The 17,707-nt window shown below is 33.9% G+C and overlaps 3 protein-coding genes and 1 non-coding gene across 4 annotated transcripts; 1 reads left to right on the top strand and 3 right to left on the bottom strand.

Annotated features, from left to right (window-relative positions):
• Positions 1-5,585, top strand: LOC110644775 (wall-associated receptor kinase-like 18). Its single transcript, XM_021797716.2, has 4 exons — positions 1-581; positions 1,962-2,852; positions 3,434-3,802; positions 3,883-5,585. The coding sequence occupies exons 1-4, from the start codon at positions 398-400 to the stop codon at positions 5,166-5,168; spliced, it is 2,730 nt and encodes a 909-aa protein (XP_021653408.2). The 5' UTR covers positions 1-397; the 3' UTR covers positions 5,169-5,585.
• Positions 5,586-7,875: 2,290 nt separating this feature from the next.
• Positions 7,876-11,834, bottom strand: LOC110644779 (uncharacterized). Its single transcript, XM_021797721.2, has 3 exons — positions 11,626-11,834; positions 10,070-10,107; positions 7,876-8,239 (listed from the first exon to the last, which is right to left on the bottom strand). Exons 1-3 carry the CDS (start codon positions 11,696-11,698, stop codon positions 8,126-8,128), a joined length of 225 nt encoding a protein of 74 aa, XP_021653413.1. The 5' UTR covers positions 11,699-11,834; the 3' UTR covers positions 7,876-8,125.
• Positions 11,835-11,901: 67 nt separating this feature from the next.
• Positions 11,902-11,973, bottom strand: TRNAE-UUC (transfer RNA glutamic acid (anticodon UUC)). The gene has a single exon. It is a non-coding gene; the product is annotated as a tRNA-Glu (tRNA).
• Positions 11,974-13,306: 1,333 nt separating this feature from the next.
• On the bottom strand, positions 13,307-15,945 carry LOC110644778 (pentatricopeptide repeat-containing protein At5g27110). The gene has a single exon (XM_021797720.2). The coding sequence runs from the start codon at positions 15,721-15,723 to the stop codon at positions 13,606-13,608; it is 2,118 nt and encodes a 705-aa protein (XP_021653412.2). The 5' UTR covers positions 15,724-15,945; the 3' UTR covers positions 13,307-13,605.
• Positions 15,946-17,707: the final 1,762 nt, after the last annotated feature.

Raw genomic sequence — 17,707 nt, forward strand, 5'->3', positions numbered from 1 at the left:
CAAATGCAATAATGTCAAATAATATAGAATTGAAATCTGCATTCAGAATGGAATATGAGAAGAGCAAGAGAGAAACTTGTTGAGGGTGACCTGTTGGCAGTGGAAAGGGGTTTCAAGAGAGTGAAAGATTTGAAACCAAATTTGTATCAGGCAAGGAACTCAACAGCGAGGATTTTGCCACTCTTTCGGTCTCCTTTCCCCAAGGATTTTCACTCCGAAAACTGAAAGCACTGATCTTTCTTCAACGATTACTCTCTTTTTCATCACATAATAATGAGAGTTGCAGCGGTATCTAACCGCTGGATTGAAATCGGTGATGAAGAAAACATTGCTTCACCAAGGGAGTGGATTTTCACGGTGAGCTTCTGCAGAATCTAGATGGCGCGACCAAGGGAGAATGAACGGCGTTTGTTTGGGTGCCATTTGGCTTGGCTTAATTTCCAGTCCTATGGGCAATTTTCCTACTCCTGAAAACAGAGTTGGATCCTCCTTGCTGGCTTATGCTACAGAACAGGCCAACAGTTTTGGATCACTGTGGGTTTGCTTTATTTTTGGTGTGATTGAATTCATATCATTTAATGGTAATTATTTACAAATCATAAGTTCTTATGATCTGCAAGATTATGATCGTGATTATATTTTTGATTTGCTATAATTGAGATTCAAATTGATAATGCCTCTGAAATATGACTTGAGCCAACTGGTCTACCATTACGATTTTGGCTATGTACAAAGTGAAATTACTACATCTTTGGTCAATGAACATGGACTAGAAAAACTGATTTCTTCTTCTTTTCTCTCAAAACCATCTCTGATTTGGGTGTTAAAGGTGTTTCCGCCCTTCATAATTATATATGATCATGGGTCGGTATATAGCAGATTTTGATACATGCATATCCATCTCTTGCCATTTAGGTAATTGTTCCAATCAACCAGTGTTTACAAGTAATTAATGTACAAATACCCAAAGACAAAATTGTCATGCTTATCCATAATCTATTTTTCTTTGCGTCAAAGATTCTGAATCCTCATTATTTCTTCCGTCCATTTATACATAGTTGTTTTTCATTATTATTATTATTTTTTGCAATAGACTTTGATTGGGATTCAAACTTAAACCTCACAGTTCTAGATATGACTCCAGTACTACTGAGTTAAAGCTAGTTGGATAAGGCTTTTTTGTTAATACAAGGTGGCTTATGTAATATCTGAAGAATTTTGTGTTACCAATACTTAAATGGATATTTAGGTTGGAAATTTTATATCACCTTGTTTTTCTGCTTATAGATCATTAGATTCCGGGGTATGTCAAGGGCATGACTCTTCACCATTTAAATCAAGGGTTGTTTAAAGAAACCTAAAAATTTAAAGTTCATCTTCAAGGAACATACCCAAACAATTATTGAAACCCTTGTGAAGATGCTTGAGCTTGACCAACACATTTCTGCACGGCAGATAGCAGTCAAGGGGTCACTGAAGTACACTTGAATATTGAAAATGAAATACATATTTTAAGGGGAAAAAAAGGACAATTCTGAATGGTAAAATGGCTGCTTGTGGAATTCCTTTTCCACCTTAGCAAAGCATTGCTGTCCTGGAAAACTTTCTTGCATGTCTTTTCTTTTTGTCAACCTTTGCTGTCTATTAGTTTAGTAAATCTGTTTCTTTCAAGGCCGGCTACCCTCGGTGTTGCTCTCTTTCTTTACTATACTATTGTTCTTGTTTTACTTTGAGCCTAGGGACGGCAAGTTTTCTTTCCTATACCTGCTGCCATGAACTTCTCTCAGGTTTAGTAGGATGATTCTGTATTAAAATTTACAATATGATAGATGTCTTTGGCTTCAGGATGATATCAAGCTGATTAGCCTTTATTATATTTCCCTGGAAATTACAAATGGGGGTTTTTCTTCTAACTGCTCTTCTATTTCTATTTATTCCTCAATTTCCTTGTTTATCTTCAGATGAGAGCTCTTTTGGTCTCTCTTACTGTGGAGGGAAAGTCATGACAAAGCCAGTAAGAGTATCCCTTCTTTGGTTTGGCACTGGGTGGCAAGAATCTGGTAGAGAAGCTATTCGAAATGCCATAGCTTCTTTAACTCCATCTCGATATCTTGGTAAGGATTCTGATGTGCCCACATTAGGAGACTGGTGGAATATTGTTAGACAGTATACAGACAACTCAAATACCCCAGTGTCTGATAGAGTGGATGTTGGATCTGAATGCTTCTACACAGGCCCTGAACTCAATATGACTCGAGACCAAGTGATTGACATTGGGCATTCAGTGTTTAACAAGACTTTGATTGATGCATTTCGAGGGAACTTAAACTGTAGTGAAGCTTTTGAAGTGAATGAGAACAGTATTTTTCATATTGTGTTTTCTCATACGGTCATCTTTTTAGATGGAAAGGAGCAGACAGAACTGATGGTCTCTTGTAGTGGGAATCTTCAGGTTGAGGCCTTTGCAGGGGTGAATGTAACTCTACGATGGGCAAGAGCTCCACAGAAAGATGCTAGTGTTGATCAATGTTTAAGATTTTTGCAGGGGAAATCTTATTTAGGCCCACCAAATGGTGATGAGAAGATAGATAGCTTGGTGGGTTACATTCTGGCCAAGATCACCGAGGGGGTGACCAATCATGATGGAAGAGGGTGGCTTGCTAATGATGGGAGTGGATTGACAGCTGGCAGTTTTTGTGAATCTACAATTCAACGACAACCAGAAGGTCCTCCACTATTTAGAGATAAAAAAAGAAAACTGAGTTTTAATGCAGCTGGTTTGAATGGATACAGATACATTGTTCAATACATTTGGGATCAGAAAATCCAGAATTGTGCTTTGAAGGTATCAGGTAATACCAATTACATTTTATTGAAAATGATAAAAAATAGCAGTTTGAAATACAATGACTATATCATGATCGATCTTTGCATCTCTAGCAGTCACAGAGTTGTGTAATTAAATAGGGTTCCTGATCCAACATTTCCTTCTTTTTTATCCATTGATAGCTGAAGAATACTGAATTGTTACTTTTTGACCGATTCATTTGGTGATTCTTGCATTCCTCCATCTGTATACATTATGTCCCTCTGGTTTCAGTGATGAGCAAGGGAAGGTTAATGCTTAATATTCATAAGAATCTATTTCTAGGGAGATTTTGCTTCAGAAGTTTCAACTACTTTCTTGTTCTTCGTTACTATAAGTCCTGTGAATTGGAGTTTGTTGATTTTAATCTTCATAACTATCGCTCCCAAAAACACCTCCTTACAACTGCATAATGAAGTATAGGTGACTGATCTTGTACCTATTAGAGATTTTCTGCAGTTCTGAGTCATTGTTTTTTCTGTATTCTATCACCCAAGACTCATCATACCCTTCATTGATTTGTTCTTTAACAGTACCGTTTATTGATGATTTTAGTTTTCGTTGCAGAAACCTGTAATTCCAATGCGATTCTTCTCAAACAGCCCAAAGGATACTTGAATAGAGGGCTTGCAGTCAATCACACTGATGGGTTGCAGCCATATCCTCCAAACCAGATATGTCAGTGGAGCGTCAACTATCCAGAAGCAAAGTTTATCAGTTTCACCATCAACTACCTCTCACTGATGGCAAATGGTGATGATACACTCCAAATTTGCCCATCCAACTCAAATGTAGCACAATGCACCATCCTTCAATCACTCAAAAAAAATTCTAACAAGAACTTCAGGGTAATGGGTTCAAAAGCTACAATCAAGTTTGCAAGTGGTGATCATGTTTCCTTTGAGTCAAGAGGATGGGAACTCGATTATTCTGCAGGTGAGGCAAATCAAATTTAGCTTCTTATCTATACTAACTTTTGCAACAGTGAGTTTTAACATAACTCAGGAAGTATGCAGGACTCTGCAATGGGAAGGAAGATGTATATGACCATGCTGGTATCATAGGCACACCATTGACCAGCTTTTCTTACATAGAAGGGCTTAATTGCCTTTGGGTTCTCCATGGAAAACCAGGAACTCTTGTATCATTAAGATTCACTTATATTAACATCTCAGAAGACTTTGATTTTCTTGCTATATATAATGGTGTAAAGCAACAGATAGCTAATTTCTCTGGCTATTATTCTGGGTCTGGTCTCCCACAATTGAACTTGACTGGCGAAGTTAGGATTGCATTTGCCACTCAGACAGAAAAGGGGCAAGGTTGGTCAGCTAACTTTTTCATTGCATCTCCTGTGAGTCGCAACAGCAAAGCATTTCTTGTCATCATCATTATTGTTTCAGCTGTTGGAGTAGGCATTGCTCTTGCTTTCGTAGCCTTGGCCTTACACATAAGGAGAAGTAAGTGCATTTCAAATGAGGGCCTTATGCTAATGAGACTAGAAACAAACAGAGAGGAAAACCTAATTGGGGAGGGGCCTTCTGCAGTTGTTTATGGACCAGTTTTGACTGATGGGAAGTTTATAGCAGTCAAAGCTCGAAGAGATATGGATTCTCTAGCTGACTTAGAGCGAGAGATATTGAGTAAATCCTCTTCCCACCCAAATATCATTTCTTTAGTTGGATATGCACGCGATGGACTCCAAATACGATACTTGCTTTTCGAATTCATGAGTAGGGGAAATTTGAGGATGAACTTGAGAGAAAGAGGAGAAACACTACATTGGGAAAAGAGATTAGCTATAGCATTACAGATCTGCTCTGCAATCCAAATGCTACACATGTACTTGAAACCACCTATTTATCATGGCAATATAACATCTGCGAATATTCTCCTTGACGAAGTATGCAATGCAAAATTAGCAGGTTTCAGCAATGCAAATTATTGCAGCAACGAGGGGATGAACCCTGGAGACTTGTCTGAAATGGCTGAAGATATTTGGAGTTTTGGAGTAGTGTTGGTTGAGCTTCTAAGAGGACAGAACTTAGATGATAGAACTGCCTACAAAAATTTCAGGAGCCTTGAAGAGATAAATGATTTTGTAGGCACACAGGAGCACCTTGATCAACGATTGGGTATTCCTGATGCACAAAATAAGATCATGGGTCTAGCAAAGTTGGGTGAAATTGCAAAATGGTGCATTGTTCTTGGCTGTGGAGTTGGAAGGGAAAGAAATAATCCTCAGATAGGTGATGTTTTGTCAGGTTTGAAGCAGGTGAAGCAAATGTTTTGTTATGTTTGAGGTAGAAAGGAAGAAGAAAGTAAACAACAGCAAAATCTTTGCAACGTTGCCTTGGTTTCCATATATGATTGTAAATCTCAATGGATGTCCTCAGTGCACTAGACTCCTCGCTTTACAAGAGTCAGGGGAGGGATTATCCGTCATACTCGTTACGTATATTATACATGATGTGAAGCTTGAAGCAATATCTTCCGTTTCAGGTTCAGAGGAAGCGGCAAAATAGAAAAGTTGGAAGAAATAAACGCATAAATATTTGCAATTATTCTTCTAGCTTTGTATATGATTATTTGCTCAAATAATTGTACACATGTCATGGTGCATTCACAAGTCTTTCAACCTCAGCAACAATAATAATGTACAGGCATTTGCTTCTTTTAAAAATCTCTGTAATACAAATCTTTTTTCCTATTTTGGCAAGCTTTAGTACCTGTGATTTTTTTTTTAATTATTTGTTATATTTTAATTGGGCAAATTAATTTTTTTTTTCTTTTAATATAATTACTCCAACTAATTTGAGGTGAAATCCTAATTGTTACTATTATTCAGTTTTCACTATCTTTTTTCACTCTGTCATATCATATTATAAATTTACCTGAGTTTAAACAATGAGAGAATAAATTTCTGGTGCGATAACTGTCTACTAAATGGATTCTTGTAGCTAGGAATAGGCCAATTGCATAAAAAATGTCAAATGTTTATATTAATTTATATTTATATTAATAATTTTTAATTTTGGTTGAAATAGTCACATCTTTGAGATTTGTCACAATTGTATCCAATGAAGTAAAATTAAATTTAAAAAGTTAATGATAAATTATAATATATTACTAAAAGTTTATTTGATTAACAAATAAAAGTTTTGAATATAATCATGATTTAACATAAACGTTTTGCATTTTAAGTCCATTTATTAAATTTTATATTTAAAAGTAAATTTTGTTTTATATTTATTTTTAATTGAAACTTTATATAAAAATATTTTTGTTAATTTCAATTAACGTAATTATATTTTGAATCACATCAAATAAATCTATGTATCCAAATATAAAATATAAAATTAAATTTATAGATTTTTACAAAGCAATTTTAAAAAGAATATGTAATTGAAAAGAATATATTCTACGTAAATTATAAGATCCATTAAATAAAATATGTATTTTATATATAGCTTACTTTAATTAATATGTGTATTTTATATAATAAATACTACCATTCATAATAAATTAATTTCAAATATAAATTTTTTACACTAATTTTTTTTTCTTATTCCTTCTTTTTTCTCGTGAAGAAAAGTGTAACGTTAAGAATATCATTGCAAAGAATTTTTTTTCCTTTGAATTAGAATTTAAACTCATTAGTTAGTTTTTCAAAAAATTAGTAAGTAATAATTAAAAAAAAAAATCATATGCAAACCTAATTTATCATGTGGATCAAAATATATGATATATGATATTAAGACATATAAATCTAATAACTTATATAAGTTCTTCACGTTACAAATTTTTTGAAAATGAAAAAGTAAAATGTATTGAGTTCTTTACAAATTTTTATAAAATTATTTTTTCTTTTTTTTTTAATAGAAGAATAAAATTGTAGAATCATAAGTATATATTTTTGTATTGAGTTTTTTTTTTTATTATTTTTCTTCAATTAAAATTTAATCTCATTAATGGATTTTTCAAAAATTTTGTAAAAAATCAATGAAAAATTTATGTTTAAACCGGTTTATCATAAAATGTAGGACGCATTAAATAAAAAACACATATTAATTAGAGTAAACTATATCTAAAATACACATTTTATTTAATGGATGCTACAATTCATGTATGATATATTATTTTTAATTATATATTCTTTTCAAAATTATTTTGTAAAAATATTTAAATTTCTTTTTACATTTTATATTCGGATACATAAATTTATTTGCCTTGATTCAAAAGATAATTATATAAATTGAAATTAATAAAAATATTTTTTAATATAAAATTTCAATTAAAAATAAATACAAAATAAAATTTATTTTAAAATATAAAATTTAATAAATGAACTAAACATGCAAAACATTTATATTAAATCACAATTATATTCAGAACTTTTATTTGTTAGTCAAATAAAACTTTCGATACTATATTGTAATTTATTATTAACTTTTTAAATTCAATTTCACTCTATTGGATATAATTGTAATAAATCTCAACAGTATGGCTATTTTAGCTAAAATTAAAAGTTATCAACATAAACGTGAATTAATATAAACTTTTAGCATTTTTTATACATTATTCAATTTTAACCATATTACAAAATTAAACTGATGCTAAGCCAACCACAAATTCAATTCGATTTTTTTTTCTATATAATTAAATAATTCAATTCAACTTGACCTTTGACCTTAAATAGTTAAAAAAACCAAATCATATTTTATAATTGACGTTTTTACATTTTAATATTATCAAATATGTTTTCAGATTTTAGAACATTTTCAAAACTTAATCCAATTCAAAAGATTCATTTACCTATTGGAAAAGAAGAAACTGAAACCTAATAAGCCAACCCAACCACAACTGCACTAATTATCTAAGTTTTGTAACAATTCAAATTGTTTAGGTGTGGTTATTAAAGGTAATTCGATTAATAAGATTTAAAATTTTGCACAAATGACCACTCACCCATCGTTTCACATTGGGGAAAAAACATAAGACTGCTCAAATGAGAAGAAAAATAAGCTCATAATCACATAAATGTCTGACAATTGTCAAAGCCACATTATCAATAAAATATCAGAAGCAAGAAGGCTAAATGTCTTTCAATTGTTCCTGAGATCACCAAAACCATCAAAGTATCAAATTTTGCTTTCGAACAAACAACTAGTCATGGCAGGATGTATCTATGCTGTTCAAGGCAATTGAAGCAGATACTCCTTAACAGATAATTAACTTGGCTAACGCACCAAATATCGCTCAGTATGACTTCCCGCAGTGTATCAAGCTTCCAGCACCCAAGAAAAGACCAAAAATGGCAGCACTGCCTAGTGTTGTTTGTCCAATATGCCTGATCTTCAAAAGTCCTGGCACCTGCATTTTCAAGATATATTTACCCTCATGTCATATGACATATTAGATCCAAGATGATGTTGATGATGATCACAACAACATTAATAATAATAAAGAAGATGAGGGAGGAGGACAAAGAACTAAGATATAACAATAGCTGGTGAATTTCCATACAAAAAAAAATGTTGACAGATTTTGAATGGTCAGCTAGACAGGCAAATGAAGGCAAACAGACCAAGTCAATTGAAATGAAAACAGAAGGTTGATGGCCTTGGTCTATTGAAATTTGCCTCTGCATGGCTTTAGAAAATTACTAGCACTGTTTGGCTTGGAGAACCAAAATATCTTTTTCACTACACTATCCCTAGCATCTCAGAGTTGAATAAATTTCCAACCCAACTAAGAATAGCAGACAGCAACCAATTATTATTATTTTGTTTTCTTGTTTTATGTTTGGGGTAAAGAAACAAATAAAAGAACAGATGCTGTAGTATAACAGAAAGAGCATCCCAGCATAATTTAACACCTTTTCAACACCAGATTTGAGGAAATATGAAACTTCAAGCAGGCAATAAGCAAATGTTTCCAGGTTCCAGTTGACCCAGCATACAAATTTAGGATCACTTATCCAACATAGCCTAGACTGAAAATGTGTATCAACAGAAAAATATTTACAAGCATAGCCCATTTTATAAGCCAAAACCTCACAACTCCTTAACTCTAGTATGCAACCATGAGAAACAATACCATGGCCGACACAAATTACACCATATTGGACATTCGTACTTGATTCTTGAAAATAATCAAAAGAAATTTAACACAAATCCATCTGCTGGAATTTCATGCAGTGCACTAATTTGTGTCCTTCAAATATTGGGTTTTGAGCAATTACATGTTAGAGCATTTAGACTCTTGTCAATTTGCATAAACTTGGACTATTTATTCTTCATAGAATCCTTGAATAATTTATGCAATGGTGAATTAAAGGATCCTTGATTTGTGGAATGACCCCCTATTTCTTAAGCGTGAAAACTTTTAAATTCATGCCACCAATTTAAAATTACAAATGTACTTTTTTATCAATGTCACAAAGTTAGCCTTCATCATCATAATATATTATCAGAATAGTAAATTGTTCAGCATTGGTGCACCATGTGATGATATATATGAATAAGGTAGTTTTTGGTTAAAAAAAAAAAAAAAAAACCTGGATATGGTGGGAAAGTCTATACCTAATGGTACAACCTAGCAGTTCAAGTTCCCAAGTTCGAACTACCAAGATGAGGTGGTGGGATCAACCGGTTGTTAGAAGAAAACTATGAGACTCAAACATTCAATGGTAGGAATTTCCCAAGTTCGAACTACCAAGATGAGGTGGTGGGATCAACCGGTTGTTAGAAGAAAACTATGAGACTCAAACATTCAATGGTAGGAATTTCCATGGTAGAAGGAATTATGAACTTCAAGAGGTATGAAAAAAAACAAGAAGGAAAATTCCTCCTATTATACCTCAAACAAAGATTTAGTTAATTTGGAGAAAACACAATAAAAGGGCATTTTATCTGTTTTTCTAGATACTCTGATGACCATACTTAGCTTTTGGAATAGCATCTCTTTTTTTTGGCTCATGCACAACATGCCTTTATTGAATTTCTGCAATTATTTAAGATATAAAATCCACAAGTAATCATATACAAAAGCATATTGAACTCCATTTGCTATCCAAAAAGAAAAACATGAAACGGAAGTAGTTTAGTTTGTTAATGAAGGATAACTGATGAAGAGCAAACACATTTTGAGTCTCAAGAAGCTAATTGTGAATTTTAGTATACAGAACTTCAGATATCATACCTTATACCTGATTGCCTCATATGTCCCATATACAGCCCCTGGACAGAAAACACAACATTAGTAATATAATCATCAAGCATAGATAGCTACACTTCTTCAGTTAGATATATAAACAGAATGCAAATAGATTTATATTCATGGACAAAAAAATACCAGAAATCTCATTGATTTAATAATGTTATGATGTGAAAAATTTAAATGCCAAACAAGATCAAGATCCACTAACCATTATGCAAACTACATGAGCATATATTTTCAATGTTAAGGCGGGTTTTATTGCATGATCAATGTGGGAACTTTATAGTCAGAATTAAGAAATGCATTTTATTATTTCCAAAATACTCTCTCCCTCAAAGCACTATATTAAGCAGCGTATATCACTCAGTATCACATAACATGTCAAGTAGTTTCACTTAATTAGAGACATGGCAGAAAATGATCGTCATGTAGCAGCAGCTGTGAGAAACATAAGCATGCTTTATATCCAAAAAAGAGGTAAATAAATATCAATCCATCACAGCCTGGCTTGAGTTTGCTGCAAATATTTGAACCTATTTTGCATTATGAACTTCTTCTGTATTTCCTTTGGCAAAGTCAATTTTATATTTACTTTCTCGAATCATAAAACAAACATAAATATTTTACATCCGAGCTTTTTCCTTATTATAAACATTAAAGTCAGAAGAAGGCCTCATATCCACAGTGATCAGAAAGACAATACACAATAGATTCAATCACTAACTTTAAACAAAACCCATCATTTCTAACTAGAAACACACAAATGATAACATAACCTTGATCCAATCATTAAAGACACTAATATCACTAAACATATTACAAATTGAGCCTCTAAGAGTTTAAGTTCCAGCTCTGCAACCACATGGGTGTACCAAACAGTTGAAAATCTGACCAACCCAAGCTTCCCTTCTCTTCCACCAACTCTAATCTTATTTCCACCGTTCTCAATCTAATAGTTCCAAGAGCACTTCTAAGGACTTTGCAAGTAAAAACACTATAGTTCAATTAATAACAAATTATAATAACCCTAATCAACACATCTTCCAAACCCAAGATACCAATCACATGCTTCTTATGTCTTTAAAAAACAATTGTCATTTCTTTAAACCCATATTCTGGACACAGCACCAGCAAAAAAAGACTTCTATTTTCCAATTAGATAATAAGTTCCTACACTTTACTGCTCCTAATATGATATTTTCTTAAAACCAAATTCCAAAAACCAATGTGACAATTGACATTCAAGAATTAAATTGTGTGCCCAAAACTAGGCAAGCAGTTCCCTAAAAGCCCGTCCAAAATCAAGGCACAGTACAGATGGGAGTCCTGAATATAAATTTTAATAACAAGAAGAATCTCTTGATATGCCATAAACCAATTCACTGAAGAAAGAGAAATACTGGCCATCTGGCCCCCTACCCAAGAAAAGCAATATTGAGCAAAACCAGAACAGGGAGATTCAACGGATGAGGAGAAAAAGGAAAAAGACAGTCCAAACGGAGAAGTTGTTGACATGGTTTAGGGTTTAAGAGAGTTACCGACAGCGCCACCAACAGCACCTCCGACAGCGACGCCGGCGGTCACACGAGCCAGGCAACTATCCCTCGCCATGCCAATTATACGAGAATCTGTATTCTGTACTTGCTGGTCGATATCTAAATCATAGGGGCTTTTTGCGGTTTTGCAGTTTATGGGAGAGAAATGTAATTTGGACTTAAAATTGTCTTAATTTTGGATTTTTCAATAAACTATTTTCTAAGGAAAAAAATTAATAGTTTTTGTAGTAAAAGGAAATTAAATGAAGAAAAAGGCATTTCCGTTGCCGGGAATCGAACCCGGGTCTCCTGGGTGAAAGCCAGATATCCTAACCGCTGGACGACAACGGAATTATTGATTTATTCTCACTGAAAATATATTCTTCAACTATATCAAGGCTGTGAATTGCTCAATGTTTTCAAAGCATACGTGTATGGATTCCAATCTTTTTTAAATAAAGAGTATTTGAATATATTTTTTTTTTCATGAAAAACATTATAAATTTGCTGTAAATTCAAGGGTAAGGTGAGTACCGAATAGTTGAATGCCACCAATGAATTATTACTACGTAGTTTGAGTATTATACATACACCCATATTTGAGATTTAGTTATTAATTTGTTGCAATACATTTATAAGATATGCAGAATATGACGAGAATTCTATGATATTCAGTATAGTTCAGTAAAAATACGCAAAGGTGAAAAGAGGTTTTTGAACCTGTAGCTGTTTTGAAAATCAAACACAAGGAGGGTGGAGATTTGAATTTTATGAAGGATGAACCTTTATAGAGAGAAGAAACGACACATAAATGTGCCAATGAAACAATAACCGAGAAGTTAGTGTCTGTTTGGATGAGGTGAGGGAAGGGTAAATAATGGAAGGGTAAGAAAAGATAAGGAAGGGGAAGGGTAAGGAGAATTACAATAAAAAAAAATCTCATATATGGGAAAGAGTGAATTAAAGGAAAGATAAGGAGAGGTAATGTATATTATTTATGTTTAGGAAGAGGTGAAGGAGAGGTAAAATTAAGGAGTGTAGAAATAAAAATATTCTTAACTATACTCTCTCCTTCCTTACCCCTCTTACACCCCAATATGGAGTTTAAAAAAAATTGAGATTTGAGGAGTAAGGGAGGGTAAGGCTTACCTTTATTTACCCTTACCCCCCATTAACTCATCTCTTCCTAAATAAGGGTAAAATAATTAATTATCCCTCCTTACCTTTATTTACTCCTCCCTCACCCTCATCCAAACGGACCCAACGGTGGAGACAAAATATAAATATTATTAAAAAAAGAGAAGAATATAAATACAAATTTTTTTTCTTTTATTTCTCATTTTCTTTAGCTCTTTAGCTCTCACGACTCTCTTAGGACCTGTTTGGTATTATAGCTAGAACTGCTATTGAGAAAATTATTTTTTTACACATACTAGTTAGATAATATTAAAAAATAATTTAAAATTAAATTTAATAAATTTTTATCATAAAAACACTAAAATAACAAAATAATTTTTTTAAATTGCTTTTTTCAATAGCATTGCTTTTATTCAGAAAAGCAGTTTTGACTTCCCAAATTCAATGTCAAATATTCTCTCTAGTCTTCCTTTTTCAACAGCCTCTTCCCTTTTACAAAGAAAGATAGCTTGCATTAAATCACAAATGCCCATACCTAGTTATTTTTCTTGTACACAAGACTACAATAATTTCATTTAAAGTAAAAAATCTTGACAATTATACACGCTTCAATATTTCTCCTTGATGAGATTTTTACTGGAGGTAGTAATTTTCATCCAATTCTTAGGTATATCTCACGTCTCTTTGAAAAGAATATTTTCCAATTTTACTATCCTTTATGTGTGTTTTAAGAGGGCTGCATGTTATCCTTTTTCCCATGTCCATGTGACTTGTGTAAGTTGCAAGAGTACACCATCTCTGCTCTTTTACATCCAATTCTTGGCAAATGTCATGTCTTTGAAAAGATTATCTTTCCAATTGAAAACCAGTAGATTCTTCTATGCTAGGCAACATTTCATCCTTTTCCATGTGACTGGTAAGTATTGTAAGACAGTCATGCACCGCCTCTGCTTCAGGGTGCGACTGACCTTTGACAAAGAAAGATTGGATTCTCTTGTCTATCTCAATCCAGCTACACCCAGGGTTCTTCTTCAGTCCTAGCTCTTTCATCCGTAATCTCACTCTGCGCACCATATCCCAATTCTTGACAAAGGCATACATATTTGATAAGGTAATATAAGTTGACGGATCATCAGGATCTTTCTTAAGAAGCAACTTTGCAATTTCCTCCCCCAATTCTAAATCTCTATGCAAATGACATGCAGAAAATAGTGTGCTTAACAACCCAACATCCTCTGTTATTTCTCGAGTGTTATGGAGAATGTTATAAGCTTCACGCAATCTTCCAGCACGCCCGAGAAGATCAATCAAGCAGGAGTAGTGCTCAATTCTTGGATTAATTCCATATTTGTCTGTCATCAGATTGAAATAATAATACCCTTTATCAACCAATCCAGCATGGCTGCAAGCTGACAACACTTCAAGGAAAGTGACTGCATCTGGTTTTGCATTAGATTGCTGCATTTCACCAAAAAGCCTCAGAGCTTCTAAAGCTTGGCCATGAGATCCATATGCAGTAATCATTGAAGTCCATGATACAAGATCCCTCTCTGGCAACTTGTTAAAAACATTATAGGCTTCATCAACAGCACCACATTTAGCATACATGTCAAGAAGAGCCCCCATGACAATTTCATTACTTTCTAATCCCCTCTCAGAGATACAATTATGGATCTCCTTACCCTTTTCTAAGGCTGCTAATTGTGAACAAGCTGATAAGACACTAGAGAATGTTACAGCATCTGGTTTTACACCGGCTACTTTCATGTCATCATACATGTTAAGTGCCTCAAAATAATTGCCTACAGTCACATATCCAGAAATCATAACATTCCAACAAACTACATTTGCCCTCGGCAGCATTTCAAACACATTTTCAGCTGACTGGACTCTTCCACATTTGAAGTATAGATCAATTAATCCACTATTAACAAAAATATCAGCCTCGATACTGTTTCTAATCACATATCCATGCAAGAATCTTCCATGACGAAGTTGGGCTGCTCTTGAACATGCCATTAAGATGCTACTTAAAGTAGTTAGAGTTGGTTTAGTACCTTCAATATTCATTCTCTTAAAAAGTTCAATGCATTCTCTGCTATCACCTACTGAACTGTATCCTGAAATCATAGAATTCCAAGCAACCAATGTCTTTTTTGGCATCTGCTCAAAAATGTCTTTAGCTATATCTAAGCAGCCACATTTCCCATACAGGTCTACAAGAGCAGAACTAACAAAACCATCCAACACCTTCCCACTTTTCATCATTTCCCTATGAATCTCTTTCCCTCTTTCTAAGTCCAAAAGCCTTGCACATGATGAGATGACAGTCGTCAATGTCACTAAGTTCGGCTCAAACCCAGACTCTCTCATTTTATCAAACAGTTCCAGCGCTTTCTTAGCATCGCCATATTGATAATAACAAGAAATAACAGTATTCCAACTCGCCACGTCTCTTTCAGGCATTTCGTCAAACAACTGTATAGCACACACAAACAAATTGCACTTCGCATACAACCCCACCAGAGAGCTCGCAATAACAATATCAAATACAAAACCAGATTTTATCAAATGGGCATGAAGCTCTCTCCCATAACTATCTCTACCTAATCCACCACAAGCCTTTAGCAAACTTGGGTAGGTAAAACTATCAGGTTTCAAGAAAGGGTATCGCAATAATCTATGAAAAAGTTGAAGAGCTTCAATGTGCATATGATTCTTGGTGTAAGCAGCCAAAAGGCCATTCCACAAGGAGATGTCTAATGGGTTCTCAACCCCTTGGAAAATAAGTTTAGCATGGTCATAGTATTGGCAAGAGAAGTAGAGGTTGATAAGGTTCTTGCACAAGGCAATGTTTTCTTGTAGGCCTAGAGTGATCATTTTCTGGTGGATGAGTTTTCCTTGCAGTATTGACTTGGAAGTAATGCATTTTTTTAAGATAAACAGTAACTTTGTAGTGTCCATGCATTCAAGAGGTGGTGGGTAGAAATTGTAAACAAAATTGACATAATCAGGAAAGAAAGCTTTAGGTCGCAAGGAAGATGTAGCTGTTAATTATATGTATATGTATATTTTTTGGCGGCCAGGACTTTGAATTCTTCATCTCCTGGGCATTATGAATACTACGAATTAGACGTTCCCTCCTAATATCTAATACTAATAACTCAATGATTACTTATAAAACCAAATAGTTATTAACTTTTTCTTAAACAGTTCAACAGACTTATCATAGGTTTGATTTAATTACTCAATTGAAGTTGCTGTAATATATATATATATATATATATATATATATATATATATATATATATATATATATATGTATATTATTACGAGGGTTATCCTAATCAATTTTCTTTTATATATATTAGGAGGATCCCAAAAAAAATTTTGAACTACAACTGCTATTGCTCACCGAAACATTAAAATCACATTTGATTAATTATATATGACATTTTCATATACATTTAACTAGTATAATTAAGACTCCTTCCCTCAGGCCAGTGTACAAATGGTTGTGGTTTGTTGGTAGGTGCAGAGAGATGCGAGAGCTATTTTTAGAACCTATGTTGGTGGTTGATCTAGTTAACCGCGGTGTTTGCTGACATAAAGGGAGAGTAGTTCGCATGGGAGCCCGCTAACAAGTGTGCAAATGGCCAATCAAAGGCTATAAAGATTGAAATGCCTTGGTCCTCTGCGATTTCAGCCAGTTTCCTCTAGAGAATGTTACAGTTTGGTTAAATCTGATGGCTTGGGTCCAGCAGCGACTAGGGTTTTACTTTAGTGCTTCGGAGAGTCAGATGGCTTTGTACTGTTTGTTGTGTTTGACATCTCTCATCGTTGCTTTAGTTTCGGTCAGAGTCGTCCAACGATGCTATTTTGGTGTTAATAGGGGCTTTGATTCCTGTGTGATAAAGGATGGCCAGCGGTTTAAGGTGCTGGTGGGTGGTTCTCTTTGGGTTAGGTTTCTTTGGATTTGGGTTGGGTTGATGTAGGGGCTGAATTTGGGCCTTTACCTATTTTGTAGTTGCTTCTGTTGTATCTACCCAATGAATCTTGGTAATGAAATAAATTTACATGTTAAAAAAACTGATATAATTGAAAAAAAAAACGGCTATCAGCTAATTTTTATATAAATTTAAATATTTAATTAAAAACTTAACTTACAAAATTCTTCAAAAATTTTCTCCTATTATTTAGGATTATCAGCCACAAAGTGGGCTGAGCTAGCCTTATGCTGTATATATAATATCAGAATATCAATTTTTTTTTAAAAAAAAATGTAAATTTTAGTGCCTTACCAAGGCTCAAAGGGCAAGTTACAAATACTGGCCTAAAAGAATGCCCAAAGCCCAACTCAATAATCCACCCACACACAGACAATTCAACTCATTTTCCTACCCAGAAACCTTAGGAATGAAGAGGAAGACTACAGTCGTTGTTTTTGAGGAAGACCGAAGCCGTCGTTTCTCTTATAGCACCAAACTGGACCGTGACAGGACGTGAAGCCACAAACATTTGAAAAGTCTCAAAAGAGTCCTAGCACAAATGCTAAACATCAGTTGCCATGGCCGAGAGAGCAATGCGACAGTGCTTCCTGCGTCTCAATCTCATTTAGTCTTCAGGGACTACGTTCAGCAAATATGAAAGGCTATAAACCCTAAAAATAGCAACAATAACAAGTCCTCAATTATTAATTTAGTTTTGATATTCTGAAATCTTGATGATTGCCTTATCCAGTCAAACATCATGGGGGAATTCACTTTCACATTGCTTATGCAAATAAAGAGCAACTGAAAGAAACTTTCCCTTTCTCTCAATTTCACGTATGCATATACACATTCTATCAACTAACATACACACTCTAATAAATCGTGTATGTGTATATATGTCTACACAAATATGGACACTTAACATTTTTTTTATTATTATATATATACATGCACTT

This window comes from Hevea brasiliensis, chromosome 9, assembly GCF_030052815.1.
Source record: "Hevea brasiliensis isolate MT/VB/25A 57/8 chromosome 9, ASM3005281v1, whole genome shotgun sequence".
Lineage (NCBI taxonomy): Eukaryota > Viridiplantae > Streptophyta > Magnoliopsida > Malpighiales > Euphorbiaceae > Hevea > Hevea brasiliensis.

Bases quoted from the DNA above. Each gene is read 5' to 3' on its own strand.
- LOC110644775 (XM_021797716.2), top strand. From the start codon at position 398: ATGAACGGCGTTTGTTTGGGTGCCATTTGGCTTGGCTTAATTTCCAGT. The intron at 582-1,961 runs GTAATTATTTAC...GTTTATCTTCAG, and splicing joins TGAATTCATATCATTTAATG to ATGAGAGCTCTTTTGGTCTC. The intron at 2,853-3,433 runs GTAATACCAATT...TTTTCGTTGCAG, and splicing joins TTGTGCTTTGAAGGTATCAG to AAACCTGTAATTCCAATGCG.
- LOC110644779 (XM_021797721.2), bottom strand. From the start codon at position 11,698: ATGGCGAGGGATAGTTGCCTGGCTCGTGTGACCGCCGGCGTCGCTGTC. The intron at 10,108-11,625 runs GTAACTCTCTTA...TTTTCTGTCCAG, and splicing joins TGCTGTTGGTGGCGCTGTCG to GGGCTGTATATGGGACATAT. The intron at 8,240-10,069 runs GTATGATATCTG...TTGAAAATGCAG, and splicing joins ATGAGGCAATCAGGTATAAG to GTGCCAGGACTTTTGAAGAT.
- LOC110644778 (XM_021797720.2), bottom strand. From the start codon at position 15,723: ATGGACACTACAAAGTTACTGTTTATCTTAAAAAAATGCATTACTTCC.